Below are 19,944 nucleotides of genomic sequence, written 5' to 3'. Positions count from 1 at the left end.
CCTCTTTTTTGACTGTATATGTAATGTGGACATTGATATTTTTAAGGGGCTTTATAAATTCACGGATTATCTATTATGGACTATTGTTAGTAGTATAAAAGAATGATTTATTTCATGAAAAAAACAAGCAGGTTTCGATGTGGTATTAAAGTATACTCATTGTCCAGCCATGCCTCTTTGCTGACCTATGGTGAGATGATGGATGTGGTGTAACACAAACCATAATTTGTCTAGCTAAAAGGATCCTGTTCAAATTCTTTTAACTTGAAGGAACAAAAAGATTCATGTGTGATGTCTGGCTTCTCTCTTTCTTTTGTGTCTCTCTCAGGCATTTTGCTCAGCTGCTTAGTCTGATCTGAACTGAATTTTTCCTTGAGCTCTTGTCTTGGGGAGTGTTGACCATGTGGGTGTGTAAGCATGTTGACACAGGAGATGGGATAACTTCTTGCAGTGCATGTGGGAGCATGGCCAGGCCGTGCACATCTACGTGCTGCTCTAAATTGGCAACCAAGTCCTGTCCTTTGCTTCCTTTGACTCACTTGGCTGGGAATGAAACAACTTTCCTCACAGCTTTTCTGGCAGTGGCTTTCTCTCTCCCTGTTGGTCTCTGGGCTTGCAAGAACACATTTGCTGTGTGGCTTGTGTCAGTGCACATGGGTGGGAAGTGCTCTGCGTACTTGGTGTGGTCTCAGTGCTGGCAGTAAGCTGACAAGTGTCCTGGGAGGACTTATCTGTGTGTGTGTTTGTAGGGTAGGGTTCCATCTCGGTGCAATTTGACCACCTCTGTAGTATGACACAGTTGTACCGTGTGAGTTGTACTGCCCAGATTTCCACCCTGCCCTGCTCCTCTGTTTCCACATAATTCCAGGACCATGTCAAAAGCAAAATACACTTCTATACAGTGGGGAAGAAACATTCTAGTAACTCCAGGAGCTATTGCTTGCTTCAGAGGCAAGCTCTTATATAGCAAACACCTTTGATAATAAAAAAAAAGAGACCACAACATAATCATAGAATGGTTTGTGTTGGAAGGGACCTTAAAGCTCCTGTAGTTCCAAACCCCTGCCATGGGCATGGACACTTTCCACTAGATGAGGTCACTCAAGGCCCTATCTAACCTGGCCTTGAATACTTCTAGGGATGAAGAGATGATAATGAAATGGTTTAATTGGATATGAACTTTTTCTGCCCTAGGTGAGGATCATTTCCAGGAGAGACTCTTTCACTTTGTTTTACATGCAATGCATGTCCTTCCAGAAGTCCTGGAAGTAGTTGTTGTGCCCTAAGTGGGACAAAAGAGCTAATCATTGATATTGGGTGGTCCCTGGGTATTGGGAGGGGTATCTGCAGCCTAGTATTTAGCGTGAAAGCTTTAAAGGAGTGATGTTTTGTAGATGCTGCTGCGTCCATGTTAGTTATCAACACAACATGCCCTTTATTGGGAAGCAAAGTCTATATGCCAGCTAATTGTGAGAGCATAAGATGAACCTACAACATCTGGAATGAAAGAAGTCAAACTCCTCAAGCTAAAATCCTTGCTCCCTGACCCACCCTTCCCTTAACTTCCTAAGCAAAACACTCCTACTTTTATCTAGCTTCCAAATCCTACCTTGGGTTGATTGCAACTGAACTGGACACCACAGAGTACAAAGGGTGGCATTTACAACTTGTCCTTGTCTTTATCTGACACCTGTATGCATGATGGTCTAGGCAAGTGAAACACCATTGCTGAATGTCAAAACAAGTTAATTTAATACAACACAGTCACTGTTATCTTGACACAAGGCAAACTCTGGTTGCAGTGACCTGCTGACACAGCTCTTTTGAGTAAGGCAAAGAACTTGGGATATTTGCCCACAGGTAAGGAAGCAAAATGTGAAGGCCTTTTGTGAAGGCCCCAGTGAACTCCTTGCAGCTGCTTTCTGAGAGGCACTGCTCCCAAGACATTGAGTCTTTGGACTTAATGGCTCACTCTAGGTCTAGTGGAGTTTAAGCTTTTAGAGTAAAATTTTCCTTAGACTCTTGTAGTCAAGAGTCTGTCATGCCTTGTCCAAGATTTCTCTTCTGACAGAGTCATCCTTGGTTCGGTCAGGTATTTTAACACTGGAGTTCTACTAAGATGACTTCATTTGCAGCCTACCCCTCAGGTATAACTCTGATGGTGGCCCACAGAGCAGAGACAGCTGTCAAGTCCAAATCTCCTTTTGAAGCCATCCTGCCTGGTATTTCATATCCTTTTTTGAAAGGGATGGTGATATCCCTTGGTTTAAGTCCACGTAGTGGCTCTTTGTGCTTTGCACTTGCAAGTTCTTCTTCCACTTCACCATGTTTCTGTAGAGGTCTGTTTGAGACACTTTCTACCATCAAGGACCCTGTCTCTCAGGGGAATTTTACCTTTCCTCAGCAGGCCACCACTATAGGAGGTAACTGGCTCTTATCCCATCTTTATCTCTGCCTGACAACTTTTAGGTTATTCATGTAATAGGTAAGGTGATGTTTGAAGGTGATCTTTGAAGAGCAGTTTGTGAAGCTGCTGTTATGTGCTGTGCTTTAGAAACCATTTCCTAGCATGTCTCTACTTCAGGCTATCAGGTTTGCAAGCTGTAAGAAGACTAAAAACATTTTTTGCCTGAGCGGCAAAAAGCCACCAAAGGAACTTCAAGTCCTAGTCATGACTTGCCTGGAAAAGAGCAGCGCTGCAGACTCAGCAGCTGACTTATGGAGGGTAGTGCCAGGAGGGCAGCACCACTCCTGAACAGGTAAAACACTGCCCTTGGGAACATGGCGAACAGAGTGGGTGAGCAGAGCATGGCTGTGGCAGTCAGGGCGGTGGTTGGTGTGGGCAGGCGAGCGGGCAGCCGAGCCTGTCAGCGATGTTAGATGGTAGCTGTGTAAGATGTCAACAGGTTGACAATATGCTCTGTGTGGTGGCAGAGGTACAGAAAGAGGTGGAATGGCCAAGGAGCATAAGGGAATTTGAAGAAGAGATTGCCTGGTAGAACCGCACTCTGCCATTCCTGGTAGTATCAAGCCAGCCACCTGAAACAGAAGAGTTTCAGGATCCCCTACCTTCTTGCCATCAGGCAGATGGAAGGAACCTAGGAGACAAGGGAGGTTGGAAACTGGTTACTCCTCGGAGTAGACAGTGTATTATCCCCTGGCTTGTGTTGTGTCATAGAATCATACAATAGTTAGGGTTGGAAAGGACCTTAAGATCATCCGGTTCCAACCCCCTGCCATGGGCAGGGACACCCCACACTAAGCCATGTCACCCAAGGCTCTGTCCAATCTGGCCTTGAACACTGCCAGGGATGGAGCATTCACAGCTTCCCTGGGCAACCCATCCCAGTGTCTCACCACCCTCACAGTAAAGAACTTCTTCCTTATATCCAGTCTAAACTTCCCGTGTTGAAGTTTTAACCTGTTATCCCTTCTCCTATCATGAAGAGTCCCTCCCCAGCATCCCTGTAGGCCCCCTTCAGATACTGGAAGGCTGCTATGAGGTCTCCACGCAGCCTTCTCTTCTCCAGGCTGAACAGCCCCAACTTTCTCAGCCTGTCTTCATACAGGAGGTGCTCCAGTCCCCTGATCATCCTCGTGGCCCTCCTCTGGACTTGTTCCAACAGTTCCATGTTCTTTTTATGTTGAGGACACCAGAACTGCACACAATACTCAAAGTGAGGTATCACGAGAGCAGAGTAGAGGGGCAGGATCACCTTCGACCTGCTGGTCATGCTCCTTTTGATGCAGCCCAGGATACAGTTGGCTTTCTGGGCTGTGAGCACGCACTGCCGGCTCATGTTCATTTTCTCATCGACCAACACCCCCAAGTCCTTCTGCGCAGGGCTGCTCTGAATCTCTTCTCTGCCCAACCTGCAGCTGTGCCTGGGATTGCTCCAACCCAGGTGTAGGACCTTGCTCTTGGCATGGTTATATGTTATGGTTATATGGTCATGGTGATGTGCAAGAATGAAAGAAATGAGTTCCTACAAATTGTAGAAATGGGCTGGGGTGGAGAGAAATCCATTCTTCCACATATTTTTGCTATATTGATATTCAATTCAACTCCGTTCTCTTGCCACATTACTCTTTTCGGCACTCATAAATGATAAATGCAGGCCAGAAATCATATATCTACTAATTTTATATCTCTTCGGAGCCAGCAAAATTACGAACACATTATATGCACATTTTCAGTTACTAACCTTAATGTAACCTTTAACCTGTTTTGTATTTGGAGTTATTCAAAGTGCAGTTCAAAAGCCCATGTGACAGCACACATAAGAATCATTAGTGTTACAGTGTGGGGAGTAGCTGCAAATCGAATGAGAAATCCCCACTTCTTGATAGATTTGTGGTATAGGGCTGATTTCCATGCATCAGAATCATCACCAAATCTCTTCCTTGAACGAGCTTAACTTGTCCTAATTCAGTAATCTAGAGGAGGTTAGTTTTACCTGCAGTGAATGACTGTCAGCTTTTTAGATGGTAAATTAAATAATGGGAATGGTCTTTGGAATGTCTGTTTTGCTCCCTAAAACTAAGGGAAAATGTGCTTCACTGCAACTGACAAATGAGTCTTGCTTCAATTCACAAAACTGTACATTTCAAATGATGTGTTTGTGAATGACTTGGGGTCACATGAGCAAAACCAATACCTAACTATGACTTGCAGTGATTGACTGTTCAAACCTTTCAATCATAACAAGATGGATGATTCTTCCTTATCAATTTTCAAACCAGTGTCTCTGTTTCATTCTAAGTGTACTTCTGCGGTTCTGGAGAATATTCCCAGTTCATGAACTTGGCAAAAGAGTCAAGGTCAAGAAAATTGTCTTTATGAAATGTCTTATTATGCAAGGGTTATGCAAGGGTCCTTGTTAAAGTGAAACTACCTATAAGCTAGAAAATCATGCTGCTTTAGTGGCATAGAACAGAAATATTTCTCTCTTAGGAGCTTCCTGAAATGAAAGGCATGATTCAGATGGTAGGCTTTTCAAGAGACAAGACTAAAGTCAAAAGCTGTTTCAAAAAACAACTTCAGACTTGAAAATAAGTGTCTAAAAGCAGATTTGTTTGCAACTCTGCAAGCAAAGGGATACTCGATCTGGAACTGATGTAAGAAAATAATTTCTTTTTCCTTTGAATAAGATCTCATTGCCAGTCGTCTTATTTAGACTTAACACTTCCTTTGAACGTTTTCTTAATGTGTGATTATAATTGCCGAAGTAAAGCCTAAAATGAACTCTAATTGAATCGAGTATCAAAGCCTAGCTAAATGTGTTAGCACCTTTCATATTCTTTCATATCTAGTTTCCAAGAGCAAGAAACAGAAAAAAACCCATGGAATCCCTGCCCTTACATAGTACTTATAGCAACCATTTTGTGTAGGGAGCACTGCAGGGCTTTGTCTTATGGTAGTCAGCAGCAGACGAGGACAGATGCAGATTTATAAAGCTTTTATTTATTATTCATTTTTTCAAAGTGATAGAATTGAAAAGTTTCTGGAAAAGCATGTGGTTTGACAAAATGCTAAAGATTTACGAAATACTCATTCAATACCAAAGGAAAAAAGGTAATGGGCAGGAGAAGTTACACGGAAGTATTTTTCTTCATATTTTCCCCACTGGCAACCTAGATTGGAGGAACAAAAAGGATTATTTTGTATAATAGTAGCACACCAGTAGTACTTCCACTTGCTGTATGCTGTGTAATGGCAGATGGTTAAACCAGCTGTCAGAAAAAGCAACTTCTTGGTGGTTAAAGGGAAGCTGGATGCTTTTTTAAGCTGAAGGAGTTAAGGTTTGGGCAGAAGGGTGGGAAGAGATAGATTAGATAGATTAGATAGATAGATAGAGAGATAAATAGATAAATGATATGTGCTGTTACCTACCATGTGTTAAACGCCAATTCCTAATGTGGCTCTGCTCTGGACTATCAGGTTTGCACCCTAGAAAAAGGAGTACAAACAGTTGTGAGAGAGAAGTCAAGGGAGGAAAGTATGTGGTGCTTGAGCAGGAATTTCTATAAACTTAAACTTGTGACTGTGTTCTGTTTCAAAGGATAATTCTAATGGTCCTTCCTAAGTTTAGAATCTATCCACTCGTGTATGTTGGATATTTTTCAGTTTTGCAAAGGTAGAAAATACACCTTTAGAGACAAAAATCATTATTTCCTAAGTCTCCCTAATATATTTACCTGTGCAATACTTTGGTTATATATTAAAAAAGGATTCAATGAATAAATGGTTTATGATATTGGTAATAGAGTTGTCTGCTTCAAATGATTACGAGTTTGCTGTTGGAAACTGTCATTTATACTTCCTGTAAATGCTTCGTGCTTGCTCAGCTGTATGGCTGCAGATCAACTCCTCCTGTGGTTATTTCAGATGTTGAATGAATGAATGTATTTGTGGTTGATGAGTTTGAAAAGAAAACCTGAATGACTGTTCACAGGACATAATCGCCTGGACTCCCCCTGCTAATGTATCTGTATTTGCTAGTGTCTGATAATTGGTCCACATGCACTTTTTACTGGTAATTCTTCAGAATTCTATGAGAATCTGTAGCACAAAAGTAAGTTTGTATGAGAGGTAGAGTTTAGATTCTACACATACGTCTTTTACAGCTATGGCTTGTAACTCAGCTCTTCCAGACAAGGCCCTGAAGAACCTTATCTAATCTAAAATTTAGCTGTGCTTTGAGCAGATGACTGAGCACATGACCTCCAGACAGCCTTTCCACATGAAACTGGGCAATGACTATAATCTGTATGATTGCACATATTCTGCTCTGCAGCTAAATTTATTGGCAGGGTACACAGACAAGTGACCACACCAGTTTGCAGAACTGCTTTCCTAATGCATGGTTTCCTACTGAGTCTGGTTTCCCGTGTTCCTTTCCTGTTTTGTTTTGTTTTTTAAAGGAGATAGGAAATACCTCTTCCCCAAAACACGTCTCAATATCTGATTGTTTGCAGCACTTGTCCACCATGGCAGTGAAACCATTAGCAATTGTCTTGATCTGTTCTTCTGTCATCTGGGGCTTGCGTTTAATGAGGTTGACAAGCAATCTGAAAACAAAGCCACAACACAGAGTTAACACTACCTGCTGTAGTTTGATTTCCCAGTTTCAAATATGCCACTCTGTGCAGGTACTGCTCGTTTATGAGGCTTTTTTTTTTTTTTTGTAATGTCTAGAGGAGTTTGTGCCTATTTGTGGTTCCCGAACACTTTGCTTTTTGTTATCCCAGTTACAGGTGGGAAAAAAACTTACTGCAATAACCTTTATGTTGTCTTACTGAAGTACATCTTAAGATTTGCACTGGCGGTGGACCTACATGAAACAGGTCAGCTAAGACACTGATTTTATTTGAAGAAAACACCCTATTTTGCCTCTTCCAAACCATATGATGCTATGCACTGACAAGTGCAATGCAAATACATAGTTCCATCTGGCTTTTTAGCTGTTTTTAGTGAAGTCCCAGTTTGATGACAAAACAGGGTGTTTGTAGCTTCTTTCTGCACCCCCTTTCCAAGTATTACACTTCAGAAGCTTTTCTACAAGTATTTCTTTTGGCTTACTTCATCTGCCCTAGTTCCCGTTCAGCAGGAGCAGCAGTGCACAATTTTTCATCAAAGCTGAACATATCAGGGTTAAATGCTGGAGGCACATATTTGGTATCTACTCCCATGGCAGTGAAACAGGGTCTCCTGTAAGCATAGGAGTCACTGCAGCAGTGTGAAACGTTGTCATTTATCGGTGTGGTCTCCTGCCTCTTGCACATCTCCTGAATCACAATGCTCAGCTGGAAAGAGAAGGAAAGAAGGACAAACTTGAGTTTCATCTGCTGCAGTAACAGATGTGGTGTTTGTGGTACAGTAGCATAGCTGGAAGCGGAAGCTGTCAGATCCCAACACCTCCTTGGAAATGGCATGGTCTTAAAACTTAAATTAAATATGCATTCCTGAAGCTGAGTATTTCTTAGTCTGCCAACAGTCTGTCTATCACGCTACAATCAGTAAGTACATTTAAGTTTTTTAAGAGACTGTTTAGCTTTTCCAAATACAAGCAGCCAACCAACTTCTTTTGCTTGCCGAGGGAGAGCAAAGTTTAGCTGAAATTTTTACAAGCTTCCATCAGCAACTATTTAGGCTCTCAATTTATTAAAAATTAACAGACTTCAAATTCTCTTAGGTAGATGCTCAGCTTGGGGTTTATGGAAAATCTTGTGAGTTTACTATCTCACCAGAAATCAAGTTTTTTGAGAACAGAAGAAATCTCCAAGAGTAGAGAGAATAAAGCAATGTACTCACATATCCCTCAGAGCAAGGCAGGCGTTTGTCCTCGGGAAGCTGGCAGCACTTAGTACCAACAGCTGTCATTTTCTTTCCAATTTCCAACAAGGTGTCAGTTGATACTTGAGGCATCTTCTTCGTGTAGCGGATGAGAAGTCTGAAAGAGTCATATCAAAATGACTGTTGGCTCACATTTGATGAATGCTCTACTGAGCTAGACCACTGAAGTGAAAAAAGAAGACCAAATAAATTCGCCCAAAGCAGCCAGCACCATTCTTTACAATCTGGCATATTTATCAGCAAGTAGAATCATAGAATCATAGAATAGTTAGGGTTGGAAAGGACCTTCAAATCAAGTTCCAACTCCCCTGCCATGGGCAGGGGCACCTCACACTAAACCATGTCACCCAAGGCTCTGTCCAGCCTGGCCTTGAACACCACCAGGGATGGAGCATTCACAGCTTCCCTGAGCAACCCATTCCAGTGCCTCACCAACCTCACAGTAAAGAACTTCCTCCTCATATCCAATCTAAACTTCCCGTGTTGAAGTTTTAACCCATTACCCCTTGTCCTGTCACTACAGTCCTTAATGAAGAGTCCCTCCCCAGCATCCTCATAGGCCCCCATCAGATACTGGAAGGCTGCTATGAGGTCTCCATGCAGCCTTCTCTTCTCCAGGCTGAACAGCCCCAACTTTCTCAGCCTGTCTTCATACAGGAGGTGCTCCAGCCCCTGATCATCCTCTTGGCCCTCCTCTGGACTTGTTCCAACAGTTCCATGTCCTTTTCATGTTGAGGACACCAGAACTGCACACAATACTCCAAGTGAGGTCTCACGAGAGCAGAGGGGCAGGATCGCCTCCTTTGACCTGCTGGTCATGCTAAGTGCTTACGCTTTAAGAAAGTCTGCTTCGCCATGGGTAGCAAGAAGGTCACAGTTGGTCTTTACAACATCTTGAGTTTCTTTGACATGCTTGTTCAAATCCTCTTGCTGCAAACAAGTATGAATTCATTAGTAATGTTAGAGCAGGATGTCCTGGTAACAGTCATACAAATGCAGCTTCTGGGCTCTTCTAAATCTTATTAGCTATAAAATATCCATTTTGTAATGCTGATTACCTCCGTATAGCCTGGGTGTCTTAGGGAGGGCTTGATTCTCATATGAGACTTAAGTTCTAGCAGAAATTCAGTTAAAAAGGCAGAGAGATTTTTTTAATTTAATTTAAATTAGTTACCTGTTGGACTTAACTTTCTAGACAACAGGGGGTTTTGTTTGCTTTTTTGTTTAGTTGGTTTTGGTTTTTTTTGTTTAAATGGGGTGAACATTTTTCAAATATAGGATTATCAACTGTGAGGAGAACATCCTGTTTCTATTCCTTGGCCAAAGCTGTCAGTGACTCAATTTCTGCTGTAACTTGTGTGCAATTCAGTTGAAGATTAGGAGATCAAAGTTTATGCTTAGTGTCTGTGAGCTGGCCATGTGGGTTCCCATCATAATCCATGAGGAGCCATACTCAGTATAAGCAGTGGAGCTCATAGAATAATTAATCTAACCAGTTATTAATCATCTTCAGGCTATGCAGAATCACTTCTGAGAGACAGAGGCATCAGGCAGTTGTGAGACTAGTCTGAAATTTCATAAAGTGATCAATGAAGTCATTCTTTGATCTAAGAAAATTCTGTTGTCACAGGCCCTGGACTGCTTAGCATCCCATCAAGACACTAACTTTTCCTGGGGTTAGTCACTCAAAATGCTTTCTGTCTGCTCTTCCATACGAGTTTCTCAACCCAATTGTTTCATGATAGGTACCGACCAAGCACTGTAGTTATTTGCAAACAAAGCTGTGCACCTACAGCATTTCCATAGCACTGGGCAGGGTTGTCTGTCTTGCAGCATTTTTCCAGGAGTGTTTCATATCCCTTAGCAACTCTCAGAATCAGCTGTGTGGAGAGCTCAGGGTGTCTCCGTGCGTATTCATAAACAAACCTGAAAGACACACAGGCTGACAGAATTAGAGCTCCTGAAGAATGCGCTGCTTTCTTCATGCACAGCACAATAACTGACAATGACAGTTCCTTGGATAAGATCAAGTAAATGGACAATGAGCTTGCAATGCTGTTTGCTTGTTTTAGCACATGTGTTTTGTCATTCTGTCGTCTGCCAACAAGGCAAATGTGAGAGGAACAAAATAGTTTCCTGGGACAGAATAATTCTTAAGCAGGTAATGTATGTGGGCATGCACAAAGCCCACAAATAAAAACACTGATGAGTTCAGATTTGGTAAGTAGGACAGTGCTGAAGAGAAACAATCACAAAGCATGAATGAGAAACTAGGGGCTCAACTTGGGTCAGAGCTACATCAGACTTCCATGTGGTCATCTCTGTTCTCCATATGCAGTTGAAACTACAAGAGGACAGATTTTCTAGCAGTGCAAAAGGTCATAGTCCAGAAAAAACAGAGGCTCATTTGCAGACACATTCAAATACAAGCACACATGCTGTTTGCACTACTTACTCTGACAAGAATGCGTCATGGCCTGCCTCAAAGCTCTTGCACACTTCCTTATCTTGGATGTATTTTTCAACTAGTGAAGGAAGATCTGCAGGTTTCTCATCAAAATCTGCTTCAACAATACACTGGCTTCGTTCCACAATTGGCTTGGCACAGCAGTCTTTGATTTTACTTGAGAAAACATCTTGTTTAGAGCACATATAGGTTATAAGCTCTGCCTAAAGAATAAACATATCAGACAAGCTATGAAATAAAAATTTAAAGATATATTCATTCCCCCTCTCTTTTTCAGATTCTTCCTTTTTCATCCAGGTCACCTATTTACTTAGCACTTTGCTAAGGAAATGCTGTTTTCATGAAAGAGAATAATGACAGCAACAGGCATGTCCTCTGCATACTAAGCACTATGTTCATGGGTACAGGGAGAATGTTATTCCTTCCTTGATCTTAGAAACTTTGAGAAGACAAACTTTGGAAAGTCATTGAGTGATCTGTCACAAAGCTACCAGATAGATCTAATAGTCAGGTGCCCAGCTCTGATAGAGGACAAAACCCCCAGAGCTTCATAAAGCCAGCACTGGACACCAGCTGCTTTAAAAAGCACATCTAAATTCCAGCCAGAGAGGCAATATTTAAATCATGTCACTGTTGCACAGTTTTGCTAATACTCCCATGCAAGCGGTTCTCTAGAGTTCCCTGGCACTACAGGAAAGTTGCATGAATGGCAGTACACACAAGAGGACAGCAGAAAAATGCCTGTGCTTTCTTTTGCTTTGTTTACAACTGAAGTGAGTAAATACCATTAAACAATCTCCAAGATAAACATTTTGATTTCAGCCAAACACACACATTATACTGTAAGTAACATCTCCTTGCCCTCACAATCATGAAGGGCTAGATCCAGAACTGGTGCAAAGCCTAGTTCCGGGAACAAGCTGCTGAGCTGGCTGTGAGATTTTCAGTGGCTGAGGAATCTTCCAGCAGTATCGAGTATGAATTCCCTGGAGTGTGAATGAGTAGCTGCACAAATTTTTGTCTTCCTAAACATTGTTCAAGTATGTAAACAGTTTTGACAAATACTTAGCTTACCTTGTCATCCATGCACTGTAGCATGTCCCCTTCACAGCACCCTTTGTAGATACGCTTAATGTCCTGTAGAATTTTAATCATTTCTGAGAACGGAGTCTTGGGATATTTCTGGCTCATGCGAGCAAGCATACTGGGTGGAAAGAAGAAAAATACATTTGTTTTAAAGTTCACTGTTGAACAGAAATCTTGCTAACGCTTGTGATACTGTAGATCAGCATTGTTGGAAGTAAACATTAATTCATTCTTCTCATCTAATTTCTGGTGGTTAGTTAAAAAAAAGAGCATCGACATCTGCAGAAGTACCCAGTGCTCATTTAAAATAGAAAGAAACAAGTGTTTGGTTCTTCTGTTCTATCTGAGCTGTCTGTGCAAGAATCACACCCTAGAATTCTCCCTGGCTGCGAAATGACCTGTAAAGGATCTCTAGATTGCTTAGTGCAGATGTATATAGTCCTAATTAAGCCTTTAAATCAAAACTGACTGTATCTAGTAAGTCAATCCTAGTCAATGTTAGTGTATTAGACAAGCACAGAATGCAAAGCAACTCTGTTGGAAAGATTAAGTCTTTCTTAATCTTAAAAACATAGCTTTGATAATAACTGTGATACTGCCAAATCTGACTCTTTCACTGATTTCAGGATCAAACTAGCAACTTATCTAAAAGAAAGAAATAAATAAAAAGCGTGCTAGGAAGTACCATGAGTGCACTGTTCTAACTCAGCATTTGGAAGTGAATTCTATATGCTAGTGTTTTCTTAGAATGATAGGATCACAGGATGCTATGGGCTGGAAGAGACCGTAAAGCTCATTCAGTTCCACCCCCTGCCAGAGGCAGGGACACCTTCCACTAGACAAGGTTGCTCCAAGCCCCGTCCAGCCTGGCCTTGAACACTGCCAGGGTTGGGGCAGTCACAGCTTCTCTGGGCAACCTGTGCCAGTGTCTCACCACCCTCACAGGGAAGAATTTTCCTTGTGATTAGTTTCAGGCTCATGTTAACAAGCCTACTTTTTACAAAAAACTGATTAGAACTTACTCTGCTTGGAAAGTTCTCTCACCAAACTTGTTGAGGATTTCACAAGAATGCTGGTGCTTCAGGCTTATTTTCTTGGCTTTTTCTTTTATGGCACCTGCCTATAGTAACAGGATGCACACGGTCACATTAAACTTGTCACATTTAATGGACTGAAGAAAAAAAACAACCCGAAACTCACATGCAGGTCCTGGTCCAGTTAGCTCTACTGAAAAGCCAAACCAGCTAAGAACTCCTTAGGCAGTCCTAACCAGTTTGCAATCAGCATTGAACTTCCAGTCTATATGCTATTCCTTATGGCACAGTGCAGTTCTACAGACATGCTGCTGTTCATCAAATACTTCAATGTGATTGAAGCCTGTGGCTTCAAAGGAGCCTAAGTTGTCTTACAAAGCATTGCAGTGATTATACAGAAGTCACTGGGATTGAGTTGGAAACAAAAGGCAAATTAGGCTCAAGCCATTCCCAAGGATAACATGGAATCTTAGCTATAGTTCTCTAAAAAGCAGAGCTCTGTGGAAGTCACCTGCTATGGAATCACTGGACTAACACATGACTCTCTACAAGTTCTTTATACCAAGATTTTCATGAACAGGAAGATTCTACCTGTTTCTCACTCTTTCTCCTCCATTTGCTTGGACAACAAATAGAGCAAAAATAGGGGAGATCTCTTGTACACCTGCACACTGGATGAGGTGATGGCATGTTAGACTGCCAAGAGAGAGCTGTCTTGCCCTCATGCCTTTCTGGTAGCATGCCTTCCTGCTACAGTTCACCACAGATGAAAAATTCCAAATGCTACATGTTCTTTGGATTCAGCACACCTGCACAACACTCACAGATCCCTGATAATGTGTTCGCAAAGGCACAAAAAGACAAACTTAGTTATCTATGGTTTGATTCTTTTGTTTTTGGTTTTGATTTTGGCTTTGTTTCATTTAAAAAAACCCCAAAATATGAATTTTTACTCCATGTTAGTTTCTACAAGCTCACATACAAATGTTTACTGAAAACCACCCTAGGAAAGCAGAATGTTGGAATTATAAACTGTAATTTAACATTAGCCATTTAAAGTCACTTCTTCCTTTAAAGAGAGTTGTTACTAAGATCAGAAGGGACCTTAACGCAGCAGAACATTTGCTTAGTTTTCACCCACAGTGAAAAATTGGATATACCTTTTCATCCAAGCAAGCATCAATGTCACTCTCTTTGCAGCAGCTCTGAAGTGCATGTTCATAATCAGCAGCCAGACCAAGGATTGTTGGAGCATACAGGAAGGGGGTTCTTCTTGCAACAGAATAGATGAAACTGTGAGGAAAAGGAAAATCTAAGTTACATATTGCAGTAACAACAGCAAATGACCTTAAATCTTTTACAGCTTCCATAACTTTCATTTTGAGTTCAGAAATGTAATCTACTTTCCTAATGCAATGTCTTCTATGGGAAACACTCTCCTAAATCTCGATTTCCAAAGCAGGGCTCAGTAGCAATGACAGGTGGATTAACTCCTTTTATTGACAGCCACCTAGACTGATGTGTAAATGGTTTGATTTTTTTTTAAATGCATTGTCAGATACTTGAGAATTGTGATTTCGAGTGTGAAAAATTATTCTATGGCCATTTCACCAAGATTTTCTTGCTGATTTTTATTCTTCTTACTGTTACCTTTCTTCATCCTTTCTAATTGTGAGAGTAGTTGGAGATTTGAGCAAGTAAATTATTAAGTAAATATTGGAAACACTGTGGTTTTTCAGGGTTTTTCTGAGGAAAAAAAGAAGTCCCCCAGGATTTATAGAATGTGATCCCTTAAAACCCATTTTTGAATGGAAAAACCTGTGCTAGCATGGAGTGAAAAAATACGATCAGAGCTTTGGCTATTTAACAATTGAGCAACCGATTTACATATGCAGATATGAGGTTGAACTCTTGTAAATTCTGATATCTTGCATGTCCATGCACTCTGTATAGCTTGGAGATCCCTCTTCTGAACACCTAAATGCATAAAGAGTACAAAATGGCCATTTTTCTTACTGTCCCATGAATGACAACCGGTTGTCCTGGTACTCCTTGCATATCACATCAGCAGCTGGTCTCTGGTATGGCTGAACGAAGTCTGGCTTGTCAACTTTAAATGACAGGAAGCACTTATTTCTTTCAGGATCAGCCTTACTACAGCAGTCAGCCATTGCACCATATGAGTCTTGGAGCTTTTCAACTTTGCAGATTTCATCCAGGAAAACAGAGGGCTGTAAGGGAGATGCTGAGGGTCAGAATTATTCCTTATAGACAGTATAATGTACAATGTACTTATCTGATAAGTAAATACGTTTTTTACAGGGATAATATTTAGACCATAAATCAGAATAATCCATTGTTTTCAACACAATTTCATAAAGTTTTATTTTATGTGGTCCAATATCAAAACTGTTACAATGCTTTATTGAAAAAAAATTATAATTTAAAATACTCTGTGCAAGACAGAGATCTCCTTTTACTTCTAATCTGACTAAACTGAATTTTCAGACGAATTGAAGCAGAATTTGAGATTCTACTTGATGATCAGGTTGGGAAACCTTTAAAGAGAACTAATGTAGTCATGTCATTTGGTCTGAATGTTAGAGCTCACAAGAACAGAGGCATCTGTCTTTCTGAAGCCTGCTAGACACCCAGGGATCTTCCATACCTGCAAACTTCTTTTGTTACCTCATCTTACAGGAGTTTTTTTAAAACTTTGTGAACTAAGTACCTTAAATCAGCACACATACCTTTTCAAGTCATCCCAGTGTGAAAACCCACACATTTTGGTCACCTGAATATCTAGAATAAGACCTGTATTTTACCGCTGGGGTATTTGCACTAAATGCTAACATTTATTTCCAGGCAATGCTGAACTTAATGTGCCTGCGTGTGGTGTCTGGGCTCCAGTATGTGGCTCCACAGATCATTTAGGCATTTCTGAAACACAGTTTCAGAACCCAACAAAACCAAGTTCTTCGTTTCAGCACTAAAATCTGAGAACTGCCAATGACAACAGCCACACCTGAAAGGATCAGGTATAAATCCTCATTGAGGATAATGCTGGTAGCTGCACAGAATGAGGAGAAACACAAAACCAAAGGATTCATTGCATACCAGCGATTTTGTGCACTCAGGAGCATCCTCATTGGCCACACACTTCTGTGCCAGATCGACAACATCCTTTACCAGCTTAGACAGTCCGTCGTAAGAACACCTCTGGAGATACTGGGCAAATGTGATCATGGAACTGAAACACAAAGCACATTTTGGAATATGGAGATAAGAAACATAACAGCTAACATTTTCAAAGGTGCATCTGGATACTAAATTGTTCAAATGCCATGCACAAATGCTTAAATAGAGTACCATGAAGAGCTTAGTACCAGATCCCATATCCTTCCTCTTCTCAACTCCTTTCTAGAAGAAGGTTTTCAGCCTTACTCCCCAAGAACAAAAGTCTTGGAAAATAGATTAGAAATAAAACAGAAAAGACTATGATTTGAGTTTCCTGCTGCTTTTACCAGCGGTAAACTAAGCTGGGTTTTGTCATTTTGTTACAAATTCTGATCTTCAGGCTGCCTTCTTTCAGAAGTTGGTATGTTTCTGCCAGGGCCCTCTGCCATTCTCAAAACCAATTTCAAAAGGAAATAATTGACTTGTCTCAAAAAAAACCTGTTGTGGGTTTGGTTGGGTTTTTCTGGTAATGTCATGATCCAGCATAACTGTGTTCCCATAAGGAACACAGGTTTTCTCATAAGGTTTGCAAGGAGTTCTTTTCCCAGAGAGCGCGAAAGTCATAGTGAGTTTTGCAGGTCTTAACATATTTGTAGGCTTTGTATACTAACAGTAAGGCTAACTCAGTGCCTTCAGTGAGACATACACTCTTCGCTTGCTTGTATGGTGTGTTTTAGTTTCCCTTTTTTGTCCAGTATCAACAGAGATGGAAAACAATCAGAAAATGTAAGTGGAATGTTCACTTACACTGCCTTAAATGTCTCCTCCTTCAAGTCATTGTAGCGATGGGCAATCTCACTCTTGTGCTCTAGGAAGAAAAGCAAAGAGAACAGTGAGGCTCCCTATCCCCCTGGCTGTGCTAGACCCATTAAGGAGTACCTGCTGGGCACCTTGGGTCAGATTTGCAGAAGGGTGCAGCATTCACCAGCTCTTAAGGGAATAACTTGAGGGAGTAGCATCATTGTTTTGAAACAGCCCAAGCTGATGCTGAGCACTTGTCAAGTCCCACCTCTGGGCATATCATTCTGGGTAATCTGTGCTGATGTTCTGGGAATTTCAATCTAAATCTCTTTTCAGCCACCTTGAGCTCTTTGATGTCTCAGATGACCCTTCTTGTCCGTTTATCTGTAGACACCTAATGCTTACACACACTCATCTTTCTGAAGGAGCCCAAGTATATGATTTTCAGGATTTTAATACAAGATTTACCTCTGTAAGCACATACTTACTTCAAATACTCAAAATGACTGCTGTAGCTTACTGTTAAGGGTTAGCAAACATGTCCTTTGAGTAACTGAAAACACTATGATGTCCACGCTACAAAGAAAGGAATGCAGCTGTAGTTTGATGAGAGCAAGCACCAACAGAAGTTTCTCTTTCTGAACTCAAAATGATTAATTTGGCAGATTCAATATTCTAGTTCCAACCAGTGCATATCGTCTGTGCTTTCTCAGAGAAGGAAAGCAGGTAAATACCTTCCCTTGGTCCTGGTAGTAACAAATACAGGTTGCAGTTACACCTTACTCTTGGTAAGAAGACTTCCATGAGATTTCTCCAACAGATACTGAGTCATATGGCTACAGTAATGAATGAGCTAGACTAGGGCAGTCATTTTGGTCTAGAAATACCATTCAGAAGCATTTAGAAAACATTGGGAGCAATTCCCTTACCTAATGGAATATACCTGCTTTGATAATAAGGGTTTTGGTGCAGAAAATCGTAATTTGAAGATTTTTTTGCTGCTGTTCACTGGCATTTCCAGCCAGCTCTGGATAACTGAGTTTGGTTAAATTTTCATGTTTCAAACAAAAAATCAAAAATATCAGTGGAAAAATGTCTAGGACTGCCTGCAGGAATATTTTCTTGATGAACGTTTTATAATACAGGGAGAGATGAAACAATGAGGAGGTTTTGGCTAGCCTTCTTATAGCCCAGATTGAGATGCAGATTTTTTTGTTTTTTGATCTACTTATGTGAAAATTGTCACCTTTTACTGGTGAGGAGCTCACATATGAACTACCGTGCGAAAGACAGCACTTGCAAAAGTACAGTGCATCCCCTTTCTCCGCACAGGAAAGTAACAGATGCTGAATAATTGAACTGAAATCTGTTCATGCCCTACACTGGTGCTGCAAAGGGATGTCACCAGACTTTCTCACCCAGTTAAGTTGTCCTGTTCTAGCCATTTCCTCATGATTTCTTCATTTAGTTTCTTTTCAAGTCAATCAAGTTTTTCTCTTCTCTTTGGATCAGGCTTGCAAGAATTGTCCATGAAATTGCATTGAAGACATGAAATTCATATAGCAAAGACTGCAAAGACAATGAAGTGGTTCTTACCTGCCCCTCGAGCGACTCTTTGCAGATTCCTGGATCTGGCAGAACTTATGAGGAAAATAAATGAAATTAATGTTACCCACTTCATGGTTGCAGATTACGATGTGGGTTAAAATGCTCAGAAAAGCTGGAAGATAGAAGAGAAAGCATTTGCTTATATATTCTTTCTTACTTGAGTCTGTAAAATATTAACCATACAGCTGGCACTTGTAGGTTTCCACTTGGCCTGAAGAAGATTACAAAACTTGGACTGTCCTTGCAAAAATGAATTTGATATGCTTTGTTTATTGTGTTAGTCTGGGCCTTTTTGTCCTGAAAAGGTTGAACCTGCCAGCTCCCAAATAGATAAAGTTTTGCGTAAATTTCCTTATCAAACGACAAACAAGGAGTTCAAGGCATCAGACAAAAGTATCATCAAGTCTAATCCTAGAGCTGTGCTTTTTTCCTTTTTATTTTTTTTTCCTTTATTTGTCCAAAAGCAAAGCATGTTGGAATTGTACAGTAACTATTCAGCCAGACAGGACAGAGTCCACATATTCACTTGTAACTAGAGAACTGTAATTTTAAATCACTTTACAAAGATGAGATGGCTCACCCAGACTTTGGTATAAGAAATACAGATTGGTAAAATACAGAGCACAAAGATACAGGTGAACAGCATCTCCAATCTCAGTTGGCTTCAAATTCTTCAAGGAAAAGGAAGTAAAGATGTGGAACAGGTACCAAGGAATCTGAACCTCACTATGCATGTAGCTCCAGAGTGGAACAATTTCCTACAGTGGGTCTGTGTCAATCAGTTGGAACTGACACTTTCACATTGTACAAGACTGCACTTCACTTCAAATTTGGGATGTACACCTTGGGGAACATCGAAGAGGAAAGCTGAGTTGTTAGGTCCCATTCTGGTGTTCTGTGGGCACTGCTATTCACCAGGAACCAGAAAACAGGCAAACACCTGTGTAAACATTTGCGAGAGCTGTCATCTCCTAATTTTTGCAATTCCTGATTTGTACTGACATGCTCTCAAGAGTAATCTCTCCATTAAGCACCACTCTCGTCTTCAAAAATGTCTATTGATAGGTTGTAATTTAGGAGATTAGACATGTGAAGAACTGCGAAGTTTGCACAGAGCCCTGGGACATGGAATGTAATTGAAAGTTGCTTTCCAGAACACTCAGTGAGAGGCTTCAAAAAACCCCCTGACAAATATAAGGCTGGATCCTTACTGAGTGCACAGTGATGTAATTCCATTGTGTGAACACAGCAACGTATTCTAAAACTTCCATAGTCCTTCAGGTTCCCTTTTCTACTCTGTTTCATTTTCCTGAAGTGGGAAGTTCTAACACAACTCTGTATTATTCCTACTGGGAGTAGTATGAACCCATTTTCTGGACATTTGACAAAAAAACCCCAACAAACCTTCACTTTGT

General features: G+C 40.9%; 1 protein-coding gene across 1 annotated transcript; it reads right to left on the bottom strand.

The window, feature by feature from the left end:
* Positions 1–5,543: 5,543 nt before the first annotated feature.
* On the bottom strand, positions 5,544–18,602 carry LOC308231357 (albumin-like; the record flags this gene model as incomplete). The annotated part of the gene is made up of 15 exons (XM_080636668.1): positions 5,544–5,634; positions 5,894–5,950; positions 6,939–7,071; positions 7,583–7,806; positions 8,315–8,453; positions 9,189–9,286; positions 10,150–10,282; positions 10,812–11,026; positions 11,898–12,027; positions 12,932–13,029; positions 14,104–14,236; positions 14,960–15,174; positions 16,061–16,193; positions 16,928–16,988; positions 18,518–18,602. The coding sequence occupies 14 exons, from the start codon at positions 18,600–18,602 to the stop codon at positions 5,900–5,902; spliced, it is 1,848 nt and encodes a 615-aa protein (XP_080492794.1). The 3' UTR covers positions 5,544–5,634; positions 5,894–5,899.
* Positions 18,603–19,944: the final 1,342 nt, after the last annotated feature.

The sequence above is a fragment of the Psittacula echo genome, assembly GCF_963264785.1.
Source record: "Psittacula echo genome assembly, chromosome: 1".
Classification (NCBI taxonomy): Eukaryota; Metazoa; Chordata; class Aves; order Psittaciformes; family Psittacidae; genus Psittacula; species Psittacula echo.
Note: the sequence above shows the minus strand (reverse complement) of the source record. Positions and strands in the feature narration are given on the sequence as shown.